The 18,511-nt window shown below is 38.1% G+C and overlaps 1 protein-coding gene across 5 annotated transcripts in view; it reads right to left on the bottom strand.

The window, feature by feature from the left end:
- rgs3a (regulator of G protein signaling 3a) overlaps window positions 1-18,511 on the bottom strand; it is a 130,529-nt gene that overhangs the window by 51,939 nt on the left and 60,079 nt on the right. For 4 of the 5 annotated variants that reach the window (XM_034895622.1, XM_034895624.1, XM_034895623.1 and 1 more), the window contains 2 exons: window positions 17,457-17,500; window positions 4,647-4,781 (listed from right to left, as the gene is read on the bottom strand). In XM_034895622.1, coding sequence (XP_034751513.1) covers window positions 4,647-4,781; window positions 17,457-17,500 — 179 coding nt within the window. Of the gene's footprint in view, window positions 1-4,646; window positions 4,782-12,785; window positions 12,973-17,456; window positions 17,501-18,511 lie in introns of those variants that run through there. The other variant, XM_034895626.1, reaches the window with a different exon arrangement.

Here is an 18,511-nt window from a genome sequence, read left to right as displayed (position 1 = left end):
AACTCCCATCAGGCCCAACTCACAGAGGGACTGGAGGATTAGAAGTATCTAAAGGAAAAAAGGCTCATATTGAAACTTTTTCAAACGGGAAGTATTTAAAGCGTTCAGGGAATAAAGGAACTTGGCTAGCTGCAGACAAACATACTGTGACGAAGTGACCCCATTTATTGGAAAAAATAACGTCAGTAGGTAGAATGGGTGTGATTTCTACAGGAATGCGTGTTTTCCCTTTGGAGTGGATTCTACCCTCTCGGCACACTTGAAGATAACTCTTGAGTAAAGTGCATGCTTCAGCAAAGTTTGGATTTACTTAGCTTTGTGGATGAGAGGACAAATACAGTTTCTGACACAAGGAGTATGTGTGGATAATTTTCTAAAGCTTCTTTGCTGCAATTCTCACTCACTTACAGGGACCTAGTGCATCAAATACACACTCTATTCAGTAAGTTGCCTAGTGCTGACTCAGTTTTCACAATGGGGCAAAATTTAAGTTATTTAAGCACTACCAAAGGAATAATCCTCCGTGGTGAATTGTTGGAACATTCTCTGAGATGAAAGATTCTCTGAACTCTTAACATCTTACAAACCTTTGTGAATTGAACTTGAATCAAAATGCAAGTTTATTATTATATCTATGAAGGGGACATTGCTGCATTTTAGCAATGTTGTTTCGTCTGATTCAAATATTAACGTCCTTTTTTTTAGATGTATTTATCTAATGCAGTGGCTGTCTGCAAGGACATGGCCCACATGTGTCTACACTATCTATAGGAATGTGTCTTCCTTTCTTTTGAAAATGTGAGAATACCCTAAGGATACTTTGGTTTTTAAAGGCTCCTATGTCTCAGATACAATAATACAAAGGCAATCTCTTCTTGAAAAAGATGATTTGCATATAATTAAACACATTTGGACTTGACTGAATACAAACTATTTGCCTCTAAGGTACTCTGGAGAAATGCAATCAAAAGTGAACTAATTTGATGTGAAATGTTATGATTAAACATGTATGACCCTTGCCTTCAGGACAACGCTCAGATTTCAACCTAATACAAGATTGCATTGAAAGGTTCTAATTGACCTGTGACAGCAAACAAGACTAACGGTAAAAAGAAAGCTATTTTAATACTGTTTTTATTAATGCCTTTGCCTGTGTCCGATTTTTCTCGCAAAGTTGCAGAATTCTTTACGAAAGGTAGACCGCCTCTATAGTAACACATATCCAGCCTGGTAAAAGGTAGGAGATATTTTTAGAAAGGTCCAATTGTTATCTGTTGTCTCGCTGATACTGGCACAGGGCCATCACAAAAAAAAGGAAATTAAACAAAGAACAACTATAAGCTAAAAGGAAATGTGACAGACGACAGGTATGTAATTTTATTTCATAAATGTACTAGGGCTGCACAGAATGAGAAAAATATATATATTTGCAAATATTTTGACTGATATTGCGGGGGATTGCTAATTTTTGTATAATTATTCTCATTTTTATTAAAAATATTAAAATCCAAATTAAAATGATTATTGTGTTATTTATACGAGGATCTGTACCAAACAAAGATTTTTTTTCTTGAATCTGTAGGATACAATTTGTGGGCTGGGACATCTCATCTCAAATATTGCCCTCCCCCTGCAAAAAAAAAGAGCTTGGTGGAGGATGGATTGTGTCTGTCAAGCAGGCAGTTACCTCCTCCTATGAGACTCACAAAAAAGCTTTAGTTTGCTTTCTTACTGAAGTAAACTACTAAAGCTTTTATAAGCACAATAAGTTACCAATTACAGGAAGTGTTAACATGTGGGCCATGGAAATTGCTCATTAAAATCTGGAAATGCAATCATTCAGGGCAGTTTTTTTAACATATATAAATCAATCAATACACTGGTTCAGTCAATCAATACACTGGTTCCGTCAATAGATTAGAGTAAATGGCGTTGACTTACATGACTTGGTGTGCTTTCTAAACTGTTGTGTTATTGAACAAATTGAACACTACCGTGTGATTCATTAATCCACATGTACATAACTAACAATGATCGTTGGACGAAAGAGGATAGAAAAGCCACAGGAACAATATCCATTGAGTTGCTGTAAAACATTACAACATGTGTAAACACATTCCTGCAGAAAAACACTACCAGCTAAATATTGTTTAGAAGCTGAAATATCTTATCTTTGAAACAGTGTTTACGTGTTTAAATACGTTGAATTCTTAGGAAAAAAATCCTAATGTTCCTAAAATAGTTAAAATATTGGAAAATATTTAAATATGGGCCAAGTTCTGACTCACTTAAACTTCTAAGTGATCATGTATCTTCCTGAAGCTTTTTGGAAGAAATACAGTATATGGGCAAAAATACACACACATACTGTATATGGACGCATATGAATACACATGCAGCGAGAGAAAAGCATGAAAGACTGTCGGCTTTTCCCTTTCTCTCTTTCATGTGCTAATGAAATGAACCCCTAATGAACAACAGGTGTGAAATCTATACACAAGGCTATTTATCTCTTTTACTCACCTTTCAGCTAAACACAAATAAACTGGGTTGGACTACTTTGAAATGGATTACGTGAATGGGCTATCTGCTGTTCATCCAAAATAAAAGTAAAAATTAAGAAAAAAAAAAAGCTAAAATCTAGACCATTAAATACAAACTACACCATCACAACTCTGAATACTGTTCAACATGAATGTATTTATTTGGTCCAAGGTTTTTTATAAGAACTCCCTCAAACAGCTTACCTATAAACATCCCTATATAGGCATGAGAGAACTTTACAAGTGTGTGTGTGTGTGTGTGTGTGTGTGTGTGTGTGTGTGTGTGTGTGTGTGTAGACGGTATATATACTGTGTACATATACTGTATATACTGTACACGTGTGTGTAATATATATATATATATATATATATATATATATATACACAGTAAATATCTACATACAGTATGTATATATGTATCTGAGTACATTTCCAAAGATAATTCCTAAAATTACTAAATTAGACAACCGTCATGTCATTAACAGCTCCCCAGCAGCCACTCTCTTAATCATGGCACTCAAGTGAGCCCAGTGAGCACTTAAAGATCAGAACAGTGCATCCATAGCAGCCCCATGCACCGCCCATGTGCTACATTACAAATAGGGGATTCATCTCACTGCTTTTATTTAACCCATTTCAATGCATTGAAAGTATAACAAGTCTACAAAGGTAATTTGTCAGAAGAGCGGCTGAAATCAGTAATTTTGTTTAATGTGGTAGCCTGTAGTGATGTCAGCCAACTGTGCAGTGTCCCTCGGCTCATTCCCCTCACCGTTTTGATTTTCTTAAATGCACTGTTTTGGTTCTCTGTCATAGCATTATGTTTAGTCACAGCAGGTAGTAAGCAAGCAGTTATCTAACATGAAATCACACTGAATAATTTAATAGAATAATGTAGTACATCTTAATATGTAGTTTTTATTCATCACTGCTATCACCACACTATTAGTGTATATATATATATATATATATATATATATATATATATATATATATATATATATATATATATATATATATATATATATATATATATATATATATATATATATATATATAAAAAACAGTATATGTATATTAGTGATGTCAGTTAAACGTGTAAACATATCTTAACGTCATCTTTTTTTATAAATAAACAAATATACTGTATGCAATCTTCGAAGTGCAAATAATGTAAGCGGCCCGATGTTTATACTTATGCGCTGGTGTGCCTCGAGCCGGCGTGTGTGTTTGTGTGTGTGTGTGTGTGTGTGTGTGTGTGTGATAGAGAGAGGGAGAGGTGAGAGAGAGACAGCTATTAGCTTCGGAGTGAGTAGCTACTCTAGAGTTATAGTGAGAGAAACAAAGTGTCTACCCTATGTTTTCTGACCACGGTGGAAACCTTTAGCAGGAAAAGTTTCCCCTCTCCTTGATTTCATAACGCCATACCTGTCTCTCGTTGACTGACTTCGCTGTGTTGATTATTGTGTGTCCGACTATGCGTGCTTTCAAACACCAGCCCAACTCTACCTCTCATTGGCTTACCATGAAATCATACTCAATCTCAGCCAATCGTCAGCATTTATGCGCTTGTCTCGTGCACGGCTCACTAACCAAGAAAAAAAAAGATCTTTGCCTCTAGTCTCAGAGATGTAGTTTGTCTGAGTCAGCTTCAATTAACGTGCCGCATTTTTCAGCAATAACGGTAACGGCGTTATTAAAATGGGAAGAGTAATCAATTACATTAAAAACGCCGTTATTCCCATAACTGTGTTTATACATACATATATATGCCACTTTTGGCATACCTAAACAGAGTCAAGCAGGACTTAAATTGCACTGAACTAAAGCAGCTAAAGAAGTTCAACTATCCCAATGCAGTTGGATAAAAGCAGCATTAAACCTGCCCAAAGAAATGTAAAAGCTAAGTGGAAATAACGATGACAATGTGAGCTGCAGGGAAAGTGTACATATATGCTTGGAAGTGTGTGGTTTTCACAGGGTATCTGTGATGGGGGCATGTACAAATATATGCATTCCCATGTGTTCATGTGTTTACTGATTCATCTTTGGCTTCAAATGAAATTGGAAATGCTCCTAGATCTGCGTGTCAATGTGGCATACCTGCTCAAAATGCGGAAGGGAAGGCTCCCTCCTGTGAAGCTGGAGCTGCTTGTCAATGTTGTCCTTCAGGCACTGACACACGCGGCGCTTCTGGTCAGCTGAATAGGCTTCCAGGCTAAGCAGACAGTCACACTTCTAGAGTGAGAGAGAGAGAGAGAGAGAAGCAAGAAGGGTGGAGGAAAAGACAGCAGGCAATTAGGCATCTACAGTCAGAGGAGTGAAGAAGTGTCTCCTGATCTTTGAATTGTAAAAGGGTTTAAAATGGGAAAGAGCCTGAGAGCACAAATGAGAGGATTACACCAGAAAGTACAAATGTAAAAGGACGTGTGTGTGTGTGTGTGTGTGTGTGTGTGTGTGTGTGTGTGTGTGTGTGTGTGTGTGTGTGTGTGTGTGTGTGTGTGTGTGTGTGGGATGAGAAAGAAGGGAGTGTTTTAAAATAGGACATGGACTAACTAAAGAGCATAATCCGTCAGATGTACAGAATCATTGTGTGTCATTGTCGGCATGTTTCACCCCAGACTTTACTTTTTGCCAGTTCAGTTCTTTGTTTTCATGTAGCAAAAACGCTAGCATTAGTGAAACTAGATAATGGCTACTATCCACTTCAGGCTGAATTTGATATGCTGACAAAATGATTATGTGAACAATAGCACTCCTAAAAGAGTACAAATCAATACATCCCTGCTGGGAAATAAGTGGGAATAAATATTTAACAAGCAGGGGTTAAATTGTTGGCAGAGCTTGGTCAAATAGCTTTTCACTCAAAAAGGACATAAATACCCCACGGCTGACTCTCCAGGACATCCAGAATCTGTTTGATCTCATTGATATCCAGATTAAATCTCTTGGCCACAATCTCAGCAATGCATTTTTGATAAAAGACAGATCCTTGGAATTCTCCAACTCATTTAATGTGTAATTTTTGTTCCAAATCCTAATTTGGCTTCTGAGAATAGCCCATGAAGTTTAAGGAAGAGAGTTAATAAAAAACAGTATATCTCGTACAGCAGACAAATGTAATTCTCTTTCCAGTGGCACCAGTGTTTACATCAGTGTTTTTACAAATAAATTATTCCTTATTGATTGGCCAAGTAATAGCTCCTTCACATTCTTGAGACTACATCGTGACCTTACTGACCTTTTACAGTGGCAACAAAGCACCATTTGGGCATCAGTGGAAATACTCATTGTGGTAAATGCCTCATTTCATCTCCTCACACATACAGTACAGACTCATATAATTCTGTGCATCCAGGTACAGCACGTTTCTAGTTTGACAGTCCATGGCTGTAGACACAAAACATATGTCTCTCATGGTTCCAACTAAAAAATACCTACCTAGTCAGTTGGGCACTCAAACAACCATACACACTCACATCAGCTCCTTTTATCCACATTTGCTGGATTACTCAGTTGAAGAAAAGTTAACATTATTCCAAACTTTTCTGATTAAAGTATAGAATGAAAGGTACCATTTGTGCTCAAGTACAATTTTCAATTTCTTTGCCTTCCAATTTGACAATTTCCTTCTACCTCGGTTGTTTTGCTTCTGGCGGTGTCAAGGAAAAAACATTTATATCCTGACATTTTTGGGAACAAGTCAGGCTATAAATAGGACCTTTCCATTTTAAGCAAGTTTTTAGAGATTGACCGGAGTCCTCTGGGCTTTTCTTGACACTCACTGGCCTGGTCAGTGGTGAATCATAATGTGAGTTTTCTGGCTGCATGGGCTATTAATGCCATGCTATGTTGCCATCCCTCGGACTATCTGTCTATTTCAATGTCACTCAATGTCTTGTTGAAGATAGGGATGCTGCTGCTACTGGGGTATCATGGCACAGAGTGTTTGGTGGTTGAATCCTTGTCAATGTTAGTGATACTAATGCAGAATTAAAAGGCATTTAAAGCCTACATTAATGGTAGCAATGTCAAGACTGATTTTCCTTGAGGCAGAATAAAATATACTGCATACAAGGCACAGTTGTTTGTAAATGGAAAGTGTTGACTATTAGGTAGAGAGGGGAACCAAATATTTTGTTGCCAAATCATCCAAAAAATATTATATAAAAAGATTTTAAAAAAAACCCTAACCCTAACCCTCACCCAGTGAGAGTGTTTGCCCCATGTAGGCTGAGTCCTGCAGCGGCCCGGGTTCCAATCGGACCTGCGGCCCTTTGCTGCGTGTCCTCCCCCATCTCTCTCCCCCTTTCCTGTCTATCCACTGTCACTACAATAAAGGATAAAAAACCCCAAAACAGTCTTGAAAAAAAAATTATAGCAAAAGCCTTTATTAAATTAAGCCTGACGGATAAAATAAGGGCTTTTTCAGAGCGGACAAAAATCCATGTTGATGTTATTTGATATCCATCATTTGGACTGAATCTGAATCGGAAGGGTGCAGCAGGGGCCATGATACATGAAACGCACGCAAACAAATGCCGACTTCAAGTTCACTTTATTATCCCCAAGGGGCAATTTGGATTGCAGCCAGTGCCATTGACAAACCCTTATGGTACTGCTGTCAGTGAAAATCTCATAATTCAAGTTCTTTTCCAATGGGTCAGGGAAGGTCAGCAAAAACTCGTCAGAACCACATGGGTAAAGTGGAGAGCGCACAGTCATCAAGCTGGAACAAATCCTGTTTCCCTTGTTCCCTGAAAAGGTCATGTTTTCAGGATAGCTTATTGCTTTCTTGAAATGAAAGGCTGTGATCACAAAGAATGCAGAGCTCTTTGTACTGCATAACACATACCGCATATGCTATCTCAACAACTATTGTCATTATATTTTGTACAATAATGGTCCCCAGAATATTCATTTCTTTGATGATCCCTTTACTTTTACTCAAGCATCCTTTAGTATAGACATGGTTCCAAGATGATCCCAATGACCTCTTCTAATAACCCAACCTTTGCTCAAACACCCTTATCAGGTCAATGATGAAGACTGAAATGAAAGGACTTTTTCTACTTTTATTAACTAATGGCATTACAAGCTAGCTCTCTAACCAATATCACGGTTGTCTACAGAGAGCAAAGCAACACTACTTATGCACGCAACAAACTGAGTTGAATTGCAATTTGAATTTTTTTATGAGAAATGGTCACAAGCCAAGCTAACGAACCTTTTATCAGTCAATGCTAATGACAAACGTTAATGCCAGAAATTTAACACACATGCAACCCAACACCACTAAACAGACCCCCCCCCACACACACACACACACAGACACACACACACACCTACATACAAACTGATGCCAATAATGCATTCTGAATTTTCATATACGTCATATGTGATGTACTCAGTTCTGATTAAGATAAGAGTTCTCTCTTTCTCTGTCTTCCATATCCTTGGAGCCTCAGTTAATAATTATTTGGGATGAGTACTATTGTAAAAATAATGCAAAAACATTGCCTCATAAGGACAGGTTTTTCCTGGCAATTTCACACTGTCCCACATAGAGAAAACACACCTGCGATGGAGCAGTTTACAGTCCCAGAGGCATCACCCAGCTTTAAAGTACCAGTTTAAACTCTTACAGTCTCAATACAGTCTTCCTGGAGCTTTTGCAACCTAACATGATGACAAAAAAAACTAAATACGGCAACCAGCTGGGAATCCGTGAGTCATAGCAAAGCACAGGTTTCAGAGCTGAATGAGGGCTTACATCCTAATCTGTCAAAGAGAGGAAGTGTGTATGTTTACACAGCCTTGGTGTGTAAATATATAAGTGAACGGTCCGTACTATACAGTAAACCACTTAATGGCATCTTCCCTTATATGCCTTTGGTTAAGAGAGAAAAGGGGGGGAAATAACAGAGGACAGACGTAGACTAACAGGTCACTCTTATTATGAGTAATACAGCACACACAGTAGTGCATTTCCTTTTGCATCACATTTTCAAAATGAATTATGCTGTGCTTGGAGACAACTAATGATGATTTATTTGTCTCTAGCTAACAATTCCAGCAATCAATTTCCTTCTCTTGCTTTTTTATCATTACTACACATGGTTGTGCTGTGCTGCTTAACTGTGAATTATTGCATCTGTCTGGGATAGTTTTCCTGATAGTGACTTGCAGATCATCGCATTACATAAGATCTAAATAATCAGCCATGCCAGCAAATGAGTAAACTGTTGACAGCTGGTCACAGACCACATGTTTTAGAAAGGAATCGTTTGGAGTCAGCTGCAAGACCAGCTGTCTCTTAATTTGAAGCAGACTGAAGTGCTACTTCACTTTTGTGATGATTTCAAGTGTTTATTTTTCTTTTAGGGATAAGACAAAAAAGACCAGTAACTTTAAATCACAATTTATCTTAATAAAATAACATCCCATTCACAATGGGTCCAAATCGCCTTCAACATTTGGACTGTTTTCAGTTTAAAAGGAATTCACTGGAACTCACATTTAACAGCATCTGGTGATCCAGTGATCCAGGCTGCAATTCTAGCAACAATAAGTTACCCTTTTTCAAGACAAATTGTATTTTGTCAGTTTTAGCGGCAGGGTCAGGTCATAAATGAGGCTATTATTTTTGGAATAATAGAGGGACTAGTTATGTTATTCATTAAATGATTACCCAAAGAACCATATCAGCTAAAATAGCTAATGGTTCCCTTTTTCTGGCTCCTACTTTAGTTCACCCGTTTACAAATTCACCGACGCAAGAGATAAACATGAGAGTTAATGAAACCAAATTCAATGAATGGCCAATGGCCGGCCATGGAGTGGCTAAAAATACAAGCAGCATTTCCCCTTAATCAGATTGATTAAAGTGCTCCCTGGTTGAAGCCCTCCCCCTGAGCCATCTGGCAGATGAGTTTTCAGTGTGTCATTGGACTGCTATCAACACAGCTCACCTAAGCTGCCTCAACACAGGTTAGCATGGTTTCAGTGACAGCTAATGTATGCAATACCAATAAATGGGCACACATTTATTTTATTTCAAACTGCTGGGTAATGCTTACCCAATTCAAATGTTTTTTATCTCATGTAGAAAAGATTACATATACATTATGAATGTTTAGAGGAATAGTTTGACGTTTTGGGAAAGACAAATATTTGTTTTCATAGCGAGGGTTAGATGAGAAGACAGATAACACTCATATCTCTATGCAGTGCAGTTACATGCCACAATATTTCTTGGGTGGGAGCAGGGACTTCCTGAAGTTGTGTCATCAAGATGCACAGTAGCATGTTAATAAACAAGCTTCAGACGTGCTGGTAGGATTTTTTCAAACTTTGGATAGAGACAGGCTTTAGCATACATATCTGAGAGTGGAATCAAACTTCTGAAAATGACACTAACTGAGCCTATTTCCCTAAAATGCTTCTATTGCATTAACATGGACAATGGAATATTTTCCGATTTTTTGGGGGGGTGGGAACATTCAAACCCTGATAGGAATCAAGCTATCTCATATCTTTTTAGGTCATCATAATTTTCTTGGAATGCTTTCAACTACCAGCTATGAAAAACAATTGTAAGTAGACCACCGCCATGGGCTAAAAACCCCTCCCACCATCCTAGCTGACCCTCCAGCCCCAGATCCTCCGAGCCCTTATCACAACTACAGCTCATACTCAGCTTCAATTATCTCTTTCTTGTTTGCACCCATTGCAAATGTGAAATTAGCTCTGCTCTTGGAATGGTGCTGATTTAGGACTACATGTCCATGTTTTAAGTGTACACATTGGCGGCACATATGGCTCACTTTAAAAGTAGATATGTAAACAAAGTAAAAACAAAAAAAAAAAACATTGTAAGAGAGTGAGCAAATGAGAAACACCCATCCTCTCAATGTCATGTGCACACCACATGAAGAGTCTACTAAGTGAGTACAAATATCCTCAATGGGGCAATTGCAATCTCTATGAGGCAGTAAAATAGTTAAAATGAAGACATTATGCCACTGACCGCTATAACAGGATTATGAGAGTGAGAATACTGTAGTTTTTTAATTTTTTTGTAGTATTGTAAATCTCTATAATAGCTTTTAAGATATTTCCAAGAAAACCCTCAGTAGCAGGAAAAGTGAAACACTCATGTCTCAAACCGTGAGACAAAACCTCCATCTTCTCTGCCATTTTTCTTAAGTGGGTTATAGTGTGGACAAATGGATGTTTTATGTTATGAAGAAAACAAGTCAGTGGCCTTTCCAGACTCTTTCATGTATTTCTAGTTTGTTTCCTTGTTTTCAACTCAGAGCTCTTCTGTGGTTTGCCCAGACAAAGCGGCCATGAAAAGAACATGTAAACTGGAGTCTGTAGCCTGAGGCCCTTCCTATGGCTACTGGGGAGGATGATAAGCACATGACAGGGCCTAGAGGAAGTTATCTGAAGTCATGCACTGTTTCCTTAAAGTTTATCAGTCTGTAATATAGTCTGCAATAGTTTTGCATTGTTTTCTTTTGTCATGGTCATTACCCAATCAGTGAGTTCATCGATCCTTTGGCCTTTTCACATGATTGGGTAAATTGTGCTTTTATTGCATAGTCATGAAAGCATCTTGAGCCTTAGATAAGATTAGCATTTAGGTCAATGCAAATAGTTTTTTTAAACATTCTGGAGATATATATATATATATATATCGGTGACGTTCATATGAATGCAATGGCTGTGTATTTAATAATTGTTGTGGAAAGGTTATATTGTTAAATCATTGTTAAATACATAGATACGTGTACATACCTAAATACATAGGTACGAACACACTTATGAAACTAAAACATAAATTATTAATTTAGAAATTACTTTGGAACATTGATGGAAACAGGACATAAACTACAATTTAGTACAGTGCGCGGGAATACATCCATCAAAGAAAGCAACGTTGTAGGGTAAGTTGTGGATGGTCGTAGATCTCAACGTAATCTTCTTGCTAAGACTTGCTAAGAGTGATTATATTTATATGTATAGCCACTGTCACTGCAGTCCTGCCAATCTGTGCTGGCATATTAAATCAGACAAAAAGCAAAGTACACTTTACAGTAAGTTGTGGGCCAACTGGAATGAAGAGGGCACATCTCAGTTCAATCAGACCCCCCAGAGACTGTTCCTGCCCTGGCCATGTTATAGATGGCTACCATAAAGTGGGGATTTTGCTGACAAAAGCCCCTGGGTGCGTATAATTCACACCTTGCCTTCAGACTGCAAGTGACATCCTGTGTCATGCAGTCAATAACATGCATACAGAGATGCATAAAAAGGCATACTGTTGTGTATATACGCACACACATTTAACAAACCTATGTGTGTGCATCCTTATAGATATCTTTAAGATATCTACCTAGTCCTGGAAAAAGAAATCAACAGGCGGCCTTCACTTGAAATAATCAATTCGAAATTGCACCATTATTTACTCTGTCCACAAACATTGCATGAACATATGCCTGCGCAACCAAGAACACCACTGTGTGCAGACCTCTTGAAATAATTAAATTTTTTGTATGCACAACACTGTGCTATGCTGGTCTGATCACAGAGCTCCCTTGCTGTTTCACGGCCTACACGCAAAGCCATCACACTGTGATTTCACCTAGTTTGGCAGTACCTCCCTGCATTTGGTGCCTCTTATCTCATCTTTTCTTAATCACTACGCCCTCTGTACTGTTTCATGTGTTCAAACAATTCATATTTCAAAAACTGCAATTTCCATATAAAATATGATTTGCAAGGGTAAACTTGTTTTCAACAACTGACCAGTGAAGTAAAAGAACTGATTGTATATAGCAAGTTTTATTACAGTATAAAACCAAAAACAGCAATATAAAATATAGTGTGAAAGTAAAAAATCCGGGTCACTTCAGTGCCACAAAGCCCCACTGAAAAATTAAACTGTAACTAAACATGTATTTAGTATTTGTAAATAACTCACTTGAGAGGGTGAACAGTAACATTGAAGACAGAAACAGTAGCATTAAACACTATAAGCACTATAAAGTCATCTTCTTTTTGATACCTTTTCCTATGCTTGCAAAGTGTTTTTTTCAATCAAACTACAAAGTAAGACACTTTGATTTCTGTTTTTCCAGTTTAACGCATTTGATCTTCACAGAGAGAACTATAAAAATCACCTTCTCTACAACTGTAACGGCACCCTGAGCCAAACCCTCAATTAGCAGGACTTACATCTCCGGAGTCAGATAGCAGGTGCTTCTGAAGAGAGCTCGCCTCCCTAACAAACCTCTTCTTAGGCCCGATCCGGTCCGCCAAGTTGCCCATGATAACTCTGTGATGACCCTGATGCACTCCACTGATCAATAATCTCAGTGTCTCTCTTTGTTCTCTGCATTTTCCATTAACCTACACAACGCTTACTTGCTCCCTCTCTTCCTGCGTCACTGACTTACACACACACACACCCATGACTCCATCAGACCCCCCCCCCAAACACACACTCTCCTTTCACGTGTAAATCTGGGTTAGATCAGTTCCTTTTTAAGCAAGTGCTAAAATAGGATGACTTCCAGTGATGGAGAAGGGCAGGAGAAGACAAAAGGAGGGGAGCGGACTGTGACAGTGTCAGGGATGGTGAGCCTAAGATAAGACTGAAATCGTTTAATTGCTCACAACTCGAGTAGAAACGAGGAAAGCATCTTTTAAGTAGCTCGTGAAAAATTCACTGTCAAAGAGAAAATTACATAAACACATGTTTACACTCCTTCAAAATTAAAAAAGTGGACAGCAAAAAGAATCCTGGATAAACTGACATGGTTGCAAGACATCCAATGCTTCCCTATGATGAGATCTTGTGGACAGGTGTGTTGCATGATGACTGAGTCCGTTGTATGTGGTGCTATGCAGCAGTCACATATGCTGCTGTGTGGTCCCTTGTCAATCAGTGCAAATTTCGAATTTTGGTTCACATGCATATCGGTTAGTGTCTGTGCATTATAACCAGTAGAGTATGTGTGTAAATGTTGTTTTAGTTGTGACAAGGCAGAAACAGGTTATTCATCAAATTAAATGGGGCTACAAGTCTTCCCGGCAAATGCCATGTTTATCCTGAAACATGCAGTAAACAATAAGACGGTGTCCTAATTATCTGTGTGTGTGTGTGTGTGTGCGTGTGTGACCTTTTCACAGACAGGCCAGAAAGAGCAATTCAATTAGTCTATCACTCAACACACATTTCAGTAAACACAAACACACCCACAGCAGCAGCGGGGGAGAGGACCAGGTTTACTCAAACATTAAAAACATGTCTTCATCGTCACTGATCTTTTTGTGTCTCATTCTCTTTCATCCCTCTTTTCATTCATGTTACATATTCCTCTACTTCACACAACAATGTGCCCCACCACCAGGACCAGTCAACCACTTTGTCATCACTTAAAGCTAAATGAGCACTGCAGTAGTTTAGCAGCTGCTCATGCAAAGAGAGTGCTTTCATTGATTATTTGCTAAAGTATCATAATATTTTTTAACTATATAGCATTAAGAAAAGTGGTTCATGGCAAATATATGATATTACAGTATATGTCTTATACTACAGTGAGAGATGGGAGGTATAGGTTGAGCAAACTGCATTCAGCATTTCATTGTGACTACTGTGCACTGCAGTGAAATTACTGGTGACAGGTGTATCAACTATAATAGATGACTGCACAGTTTTTTGTGTGGGGGCATCTGACAAAACAGATGAAGGAATGGGGCTGAACAAAGCGTGCGCGCACACACACACACACACACACACAATATATTTGCTGTTTTAGGCTCTATCTTCTTGTCTTCTGTCATATATCCTGCACTACTTTGGTATTTTTGGAGCTTCCTGTTTTGCTGGAGAACCAATAGGTCTTTTTAAACCTAAGGGGTCAAACTGTCAGTGGACCCTCAGCTATGAGTGTGATCTGCAACTGTGATAATGACTTTTTCATTTGACATTTACGCTACAAGGAGCAAAGAGCTTCCCAGAGAAAACACAAATAGTACTTACAATATAACCAATTCAGGAAGATACAGTACATGAAGAAATATGATAACATAAAAACCAGAGCCACCCAACCATTCTAGCAGACCCTTTCTTGTGTAAAATAAAATCCCAAATCTGCCTTTAACTGAGTCAAACTCTCCTCCTTTCTCTACAATGCTGTCTTATGTAAGAGTTTCTATTTATATATGTTGCCTAATTGAATAGACTGAATAATATTGGAGCTGTTTCCTTTCTCTTTTCTAGCCTGGTGGGACAGATATTAGGCCTCTCTCATTCTGTCTGGAATTTCTGAAAAATGGCCCCTTAAAAGATTCATAAGCTGCTAATGAGGTTATGCAGCACATTTCAAAGCAAAAAATAGTGTGACCAGTGTGTGTGTGTGTGTGTGTGTGTGTGTGTGTGTGTGTGTGTGTGTGTGTGTGTAGCAGAAGTGGTTATATAGTTGCTCAGTGAAAAGTTATCCATATGAGCAGACATTTGCAGCCGCAACAAATTGCAGATGAGTCACAGTGGCTGGATGGAAGAAAAAAGGAAAGCAGCCCTTTCAGCTACCCAGTATCTTCAGCTTACATTTTAAAACACTTCTGAGACATTCAATCTTCAGTTTAAGTGAGGAATGTTGAAAAGCTTGTTTCATAAAAGGGTAGACCAAAAGGAAAGATTGCCTTGTTTGATTTGTTTGTGTAAGAAATGGAAGAGCCAAGTTCTACAGATTCACAAGAAATGTATTTTTAGTTGGGTGTTATGCAGTTCATGGTTACAGTTTTCATTATCAAGTGTCAAGGAGGCTACAAACTGGAATTTGTCTTGTACAAAATTAGTTGTGTACATGCAAATTCAAAGGATTGTTATCAAGGCCAATCCAAACATATTTAAATGTTTGATCAGTATCAACAAAAATAAAGCTGACCACAATGTGACCTTTTCTATTACCTGGACCTTTACTGTGTTTTGTCCACCTCAGCGTGCTTGTGAGGCAACATGCTACTCCTTTAAGACAGCGGGGCTCCACGCTGCGAGCATATTACATCATACCACTTGGGCGGGGTTCAATTTTGGATTCTGTCTCTAAAAACAAACATTTTAAAGTAAGCAGCTTGTGAAAAGTAGAGTGTTAAAGTAGGCTGCCCCTATTTAAATGCATCAGAACCATTTCATCTTTTAATATCTGGTGTTCCTTATCTCATTTTTGGGTTGTTGCTACAGGTTAGGAATATTAATCAAGCTACCTTTTCAACCTTTTTGGCCAACAAAATACAGATCGTAAGATACTGAAAGCTAAATGTAGTTTTAATTGGTAGGGGACTCAAATGAATTCAGATTCTATGAATGGAAAATCAGTATTACTCTTGCTGATGTGACGATGGTAGGGTCTCCAGACACAGAACATAATGGTTTATTGGCATTTCTTTGAACCAATTACAATCGTCATAAGTGGTATTAAGTGCTGAACAGAGACACGGTGCCGATTCAAAATAGCCTCGGCAAGGAACTTGTTGTGAGACAGAAAACTCAGATCAGCTACCTGTCTCAATTTACCCTTCAGAGATCTGAGGATCAGTTAAAGCAACACTTGTTAACATGTCATAGTGTGAACCTCAGCACCTTTATGAGATGACTAGAACTTTAAAGTCCTTTTTTTGTTTGTGAAGTGACCTTGGGTGTCATGAAAGGCGCTTTAAATAAAATGTATTATTATTATTATTATTATTTGAGAACTTCTCCCGCTTCGGACCTCCTAGAGGTGGTAAACCATTACTGTCCCAATATGTCTCATTCGAACTACAGATCCGCTACCTGATCCGGCAAACTTACATGTGCGGTTATAGCCAGTAGAGAGCTGCAAAGCAAATGCAGAAATGCCGTTCACAATGTTACGAGTTGATGAACCACTGAAACGATTTTGAAAAAAAATTTAAGTTACAAAAAGTTCTCTAGTGTTGCTTTAACCATGGTCCTCATAAATCCACCGGAGTTTAGAATGCCAACACAAAAAAAGCGGAAGGACATCGGGCCAAATTTCCAGCGGAAATGAGGCAATCCCAGACGTGGAACGTCAAGGGTATAGACTATAAAATAAGATTGAGAGAGGATGTAAAAAGATGATAGAAAGCGATGAGTAGAAGTGATGAAAACATAATGTATGGCAACATTACAAGCTTGAAGAAAGCTGCAGTTTCATTCCCTCTCTGCGCACTTATCAAGTTTAAAAATGCTAAATGTAATCAAATGGACACAGAGAGCAGCAGTGAAAAAGGAAGGGGCATCTGAAGAGATGGGGAAAGGACACCACCACCTACCAAACATGCTCATTAAATACAGCAAAGCTTTCGGGAAAAGAGAAAACTTTAAAACAGGAAAACAGCAATTCAGGTTTCAAAACCATGAGATCGTTTCAGAGTGTCTTTCAGTTAATTTTCACATCCTTAGGTGTTATTTCAGATGACATTTATATTGTTTTATATACTGAATACTACAATCCCATGGTCACAGTTGGTGTTTTACTTGTGTCGCAACATGTCGCAACTAATATTCCTTTTAGTTAAGAATTATTTTAATATATCGTAATATATTAAATACTTTTTGGAAATATCTTTTCCCTGTATATTTCAGCATCTCTCCTTGTGATTTATATATACAAATATAAAAAATGCATGTTGTGTGTGTGTGACAGGTCTGAGATGGATTCAGAAAGACACAGATAAAAAAACATTTCCATTAGAGCTTTGTGCTACTCCTTGAATCTTCCTTGTAATGTCATTTTTATCAGAGTGAATAGCCCCTCTGGCTCACAAAAAAACAAAAAAAGGCTGTTACATTTGACCCTCTTTTATCTTAACGTAACTTAAAAGCCTTTCTCTTACCTCCGTCATGTGAATAAGGTAGAATCTCAGTTCTTCAGCATAGTCTGTAAGACAAAAAAACAAAGACTTTAATTTATCCACACACTTACTTCTTGTACATACATAATGCAATGTCTTTGATTGGTCGATTATGATTTTGCCAAAATACTTTTATTGATGGAGGCTTTTACTTTAGGTCAGTCTTTAAGGCGCTCTGTGAGACATGCCTATGCGTCTAGAGTCAAGATAAATGGTTTTAATTGAGTGACCTCCCCAGACACACACACACACACACACACACACACACACACACACACAAACTCAAACACAAAAATGTTTCATTTTATTTTAAGTAAGTGCACACACAAGCCAACATTCTGACTGACTGGCAACCCGTCTAATGTTCTTTATCACACAGAGGAGCCGCTTGGCCCTGCCCTGAGGTTTAACATGATTAAATGTCCTAGAAAGACAAGACAAGGATCATCCATTCAAACCTACATACCTTATCCCTATCATTCCTTCTACCTCACATTGGTATAGAAGAGCATTTCTCTACAGTTCCTATGTCCATTAAACTCACATGTTTCAATGCATTAGTTAGTTAGTGTATTGCAAGATGGTGCATTGAAAACTTGGCTTCATGTTCATTACTAACAACAAGAAGATAAAAAGTTGTCTGGGCCTTTAATAATACTCAATCAATATATAATTCAGGATGCACCACCATGAAAGTCTGATGGGGCAAGGCACAATGACCATTTTATTTTCCAATTTATTTACCAATTTAATTTCATAATATGTTAGCTAATGTACAGTAGTTTGTCATAAATGTACATTAAAGTGCAAGAAAAACAATTCAGATACTAAGTACATTTATTCAGGCCGTTGGGGTTGTCCGCCTTATCCTAGCTGGCTGGCCTAAATACCGCAAGACGACAGCCTCCACAGGCAGCTCTTTGACTCGTTCCTTTTGCTGGATGTTATGAAGGTCTCCATAAAAAGCGCGCTCATATAAGTCCAATTCTTGCTTCATTGCACTGGCTTCCTGTACGTTTTAGGATTGATTTTAAGAT

This window comes from Etheostoma cragini, chromosome 16, assembly GCF_013103735.1.
Source record: "Etheostoma cragini isolate CJK2018 chromosome 16, CSU_Ecrag_1.0, whole genome shotgun sequence".
NCBI classification, from domain to species: Eukaryota; Metazoa; Chordata; class Actinopteri; order Perciformes; family Percidae; genus Etheostoma; species Etheostoma cragini.
Note: the sequence above shows the minus strand (reverse complement) of the source record. Positions and strands in the feature narration are given on the sequence as shown.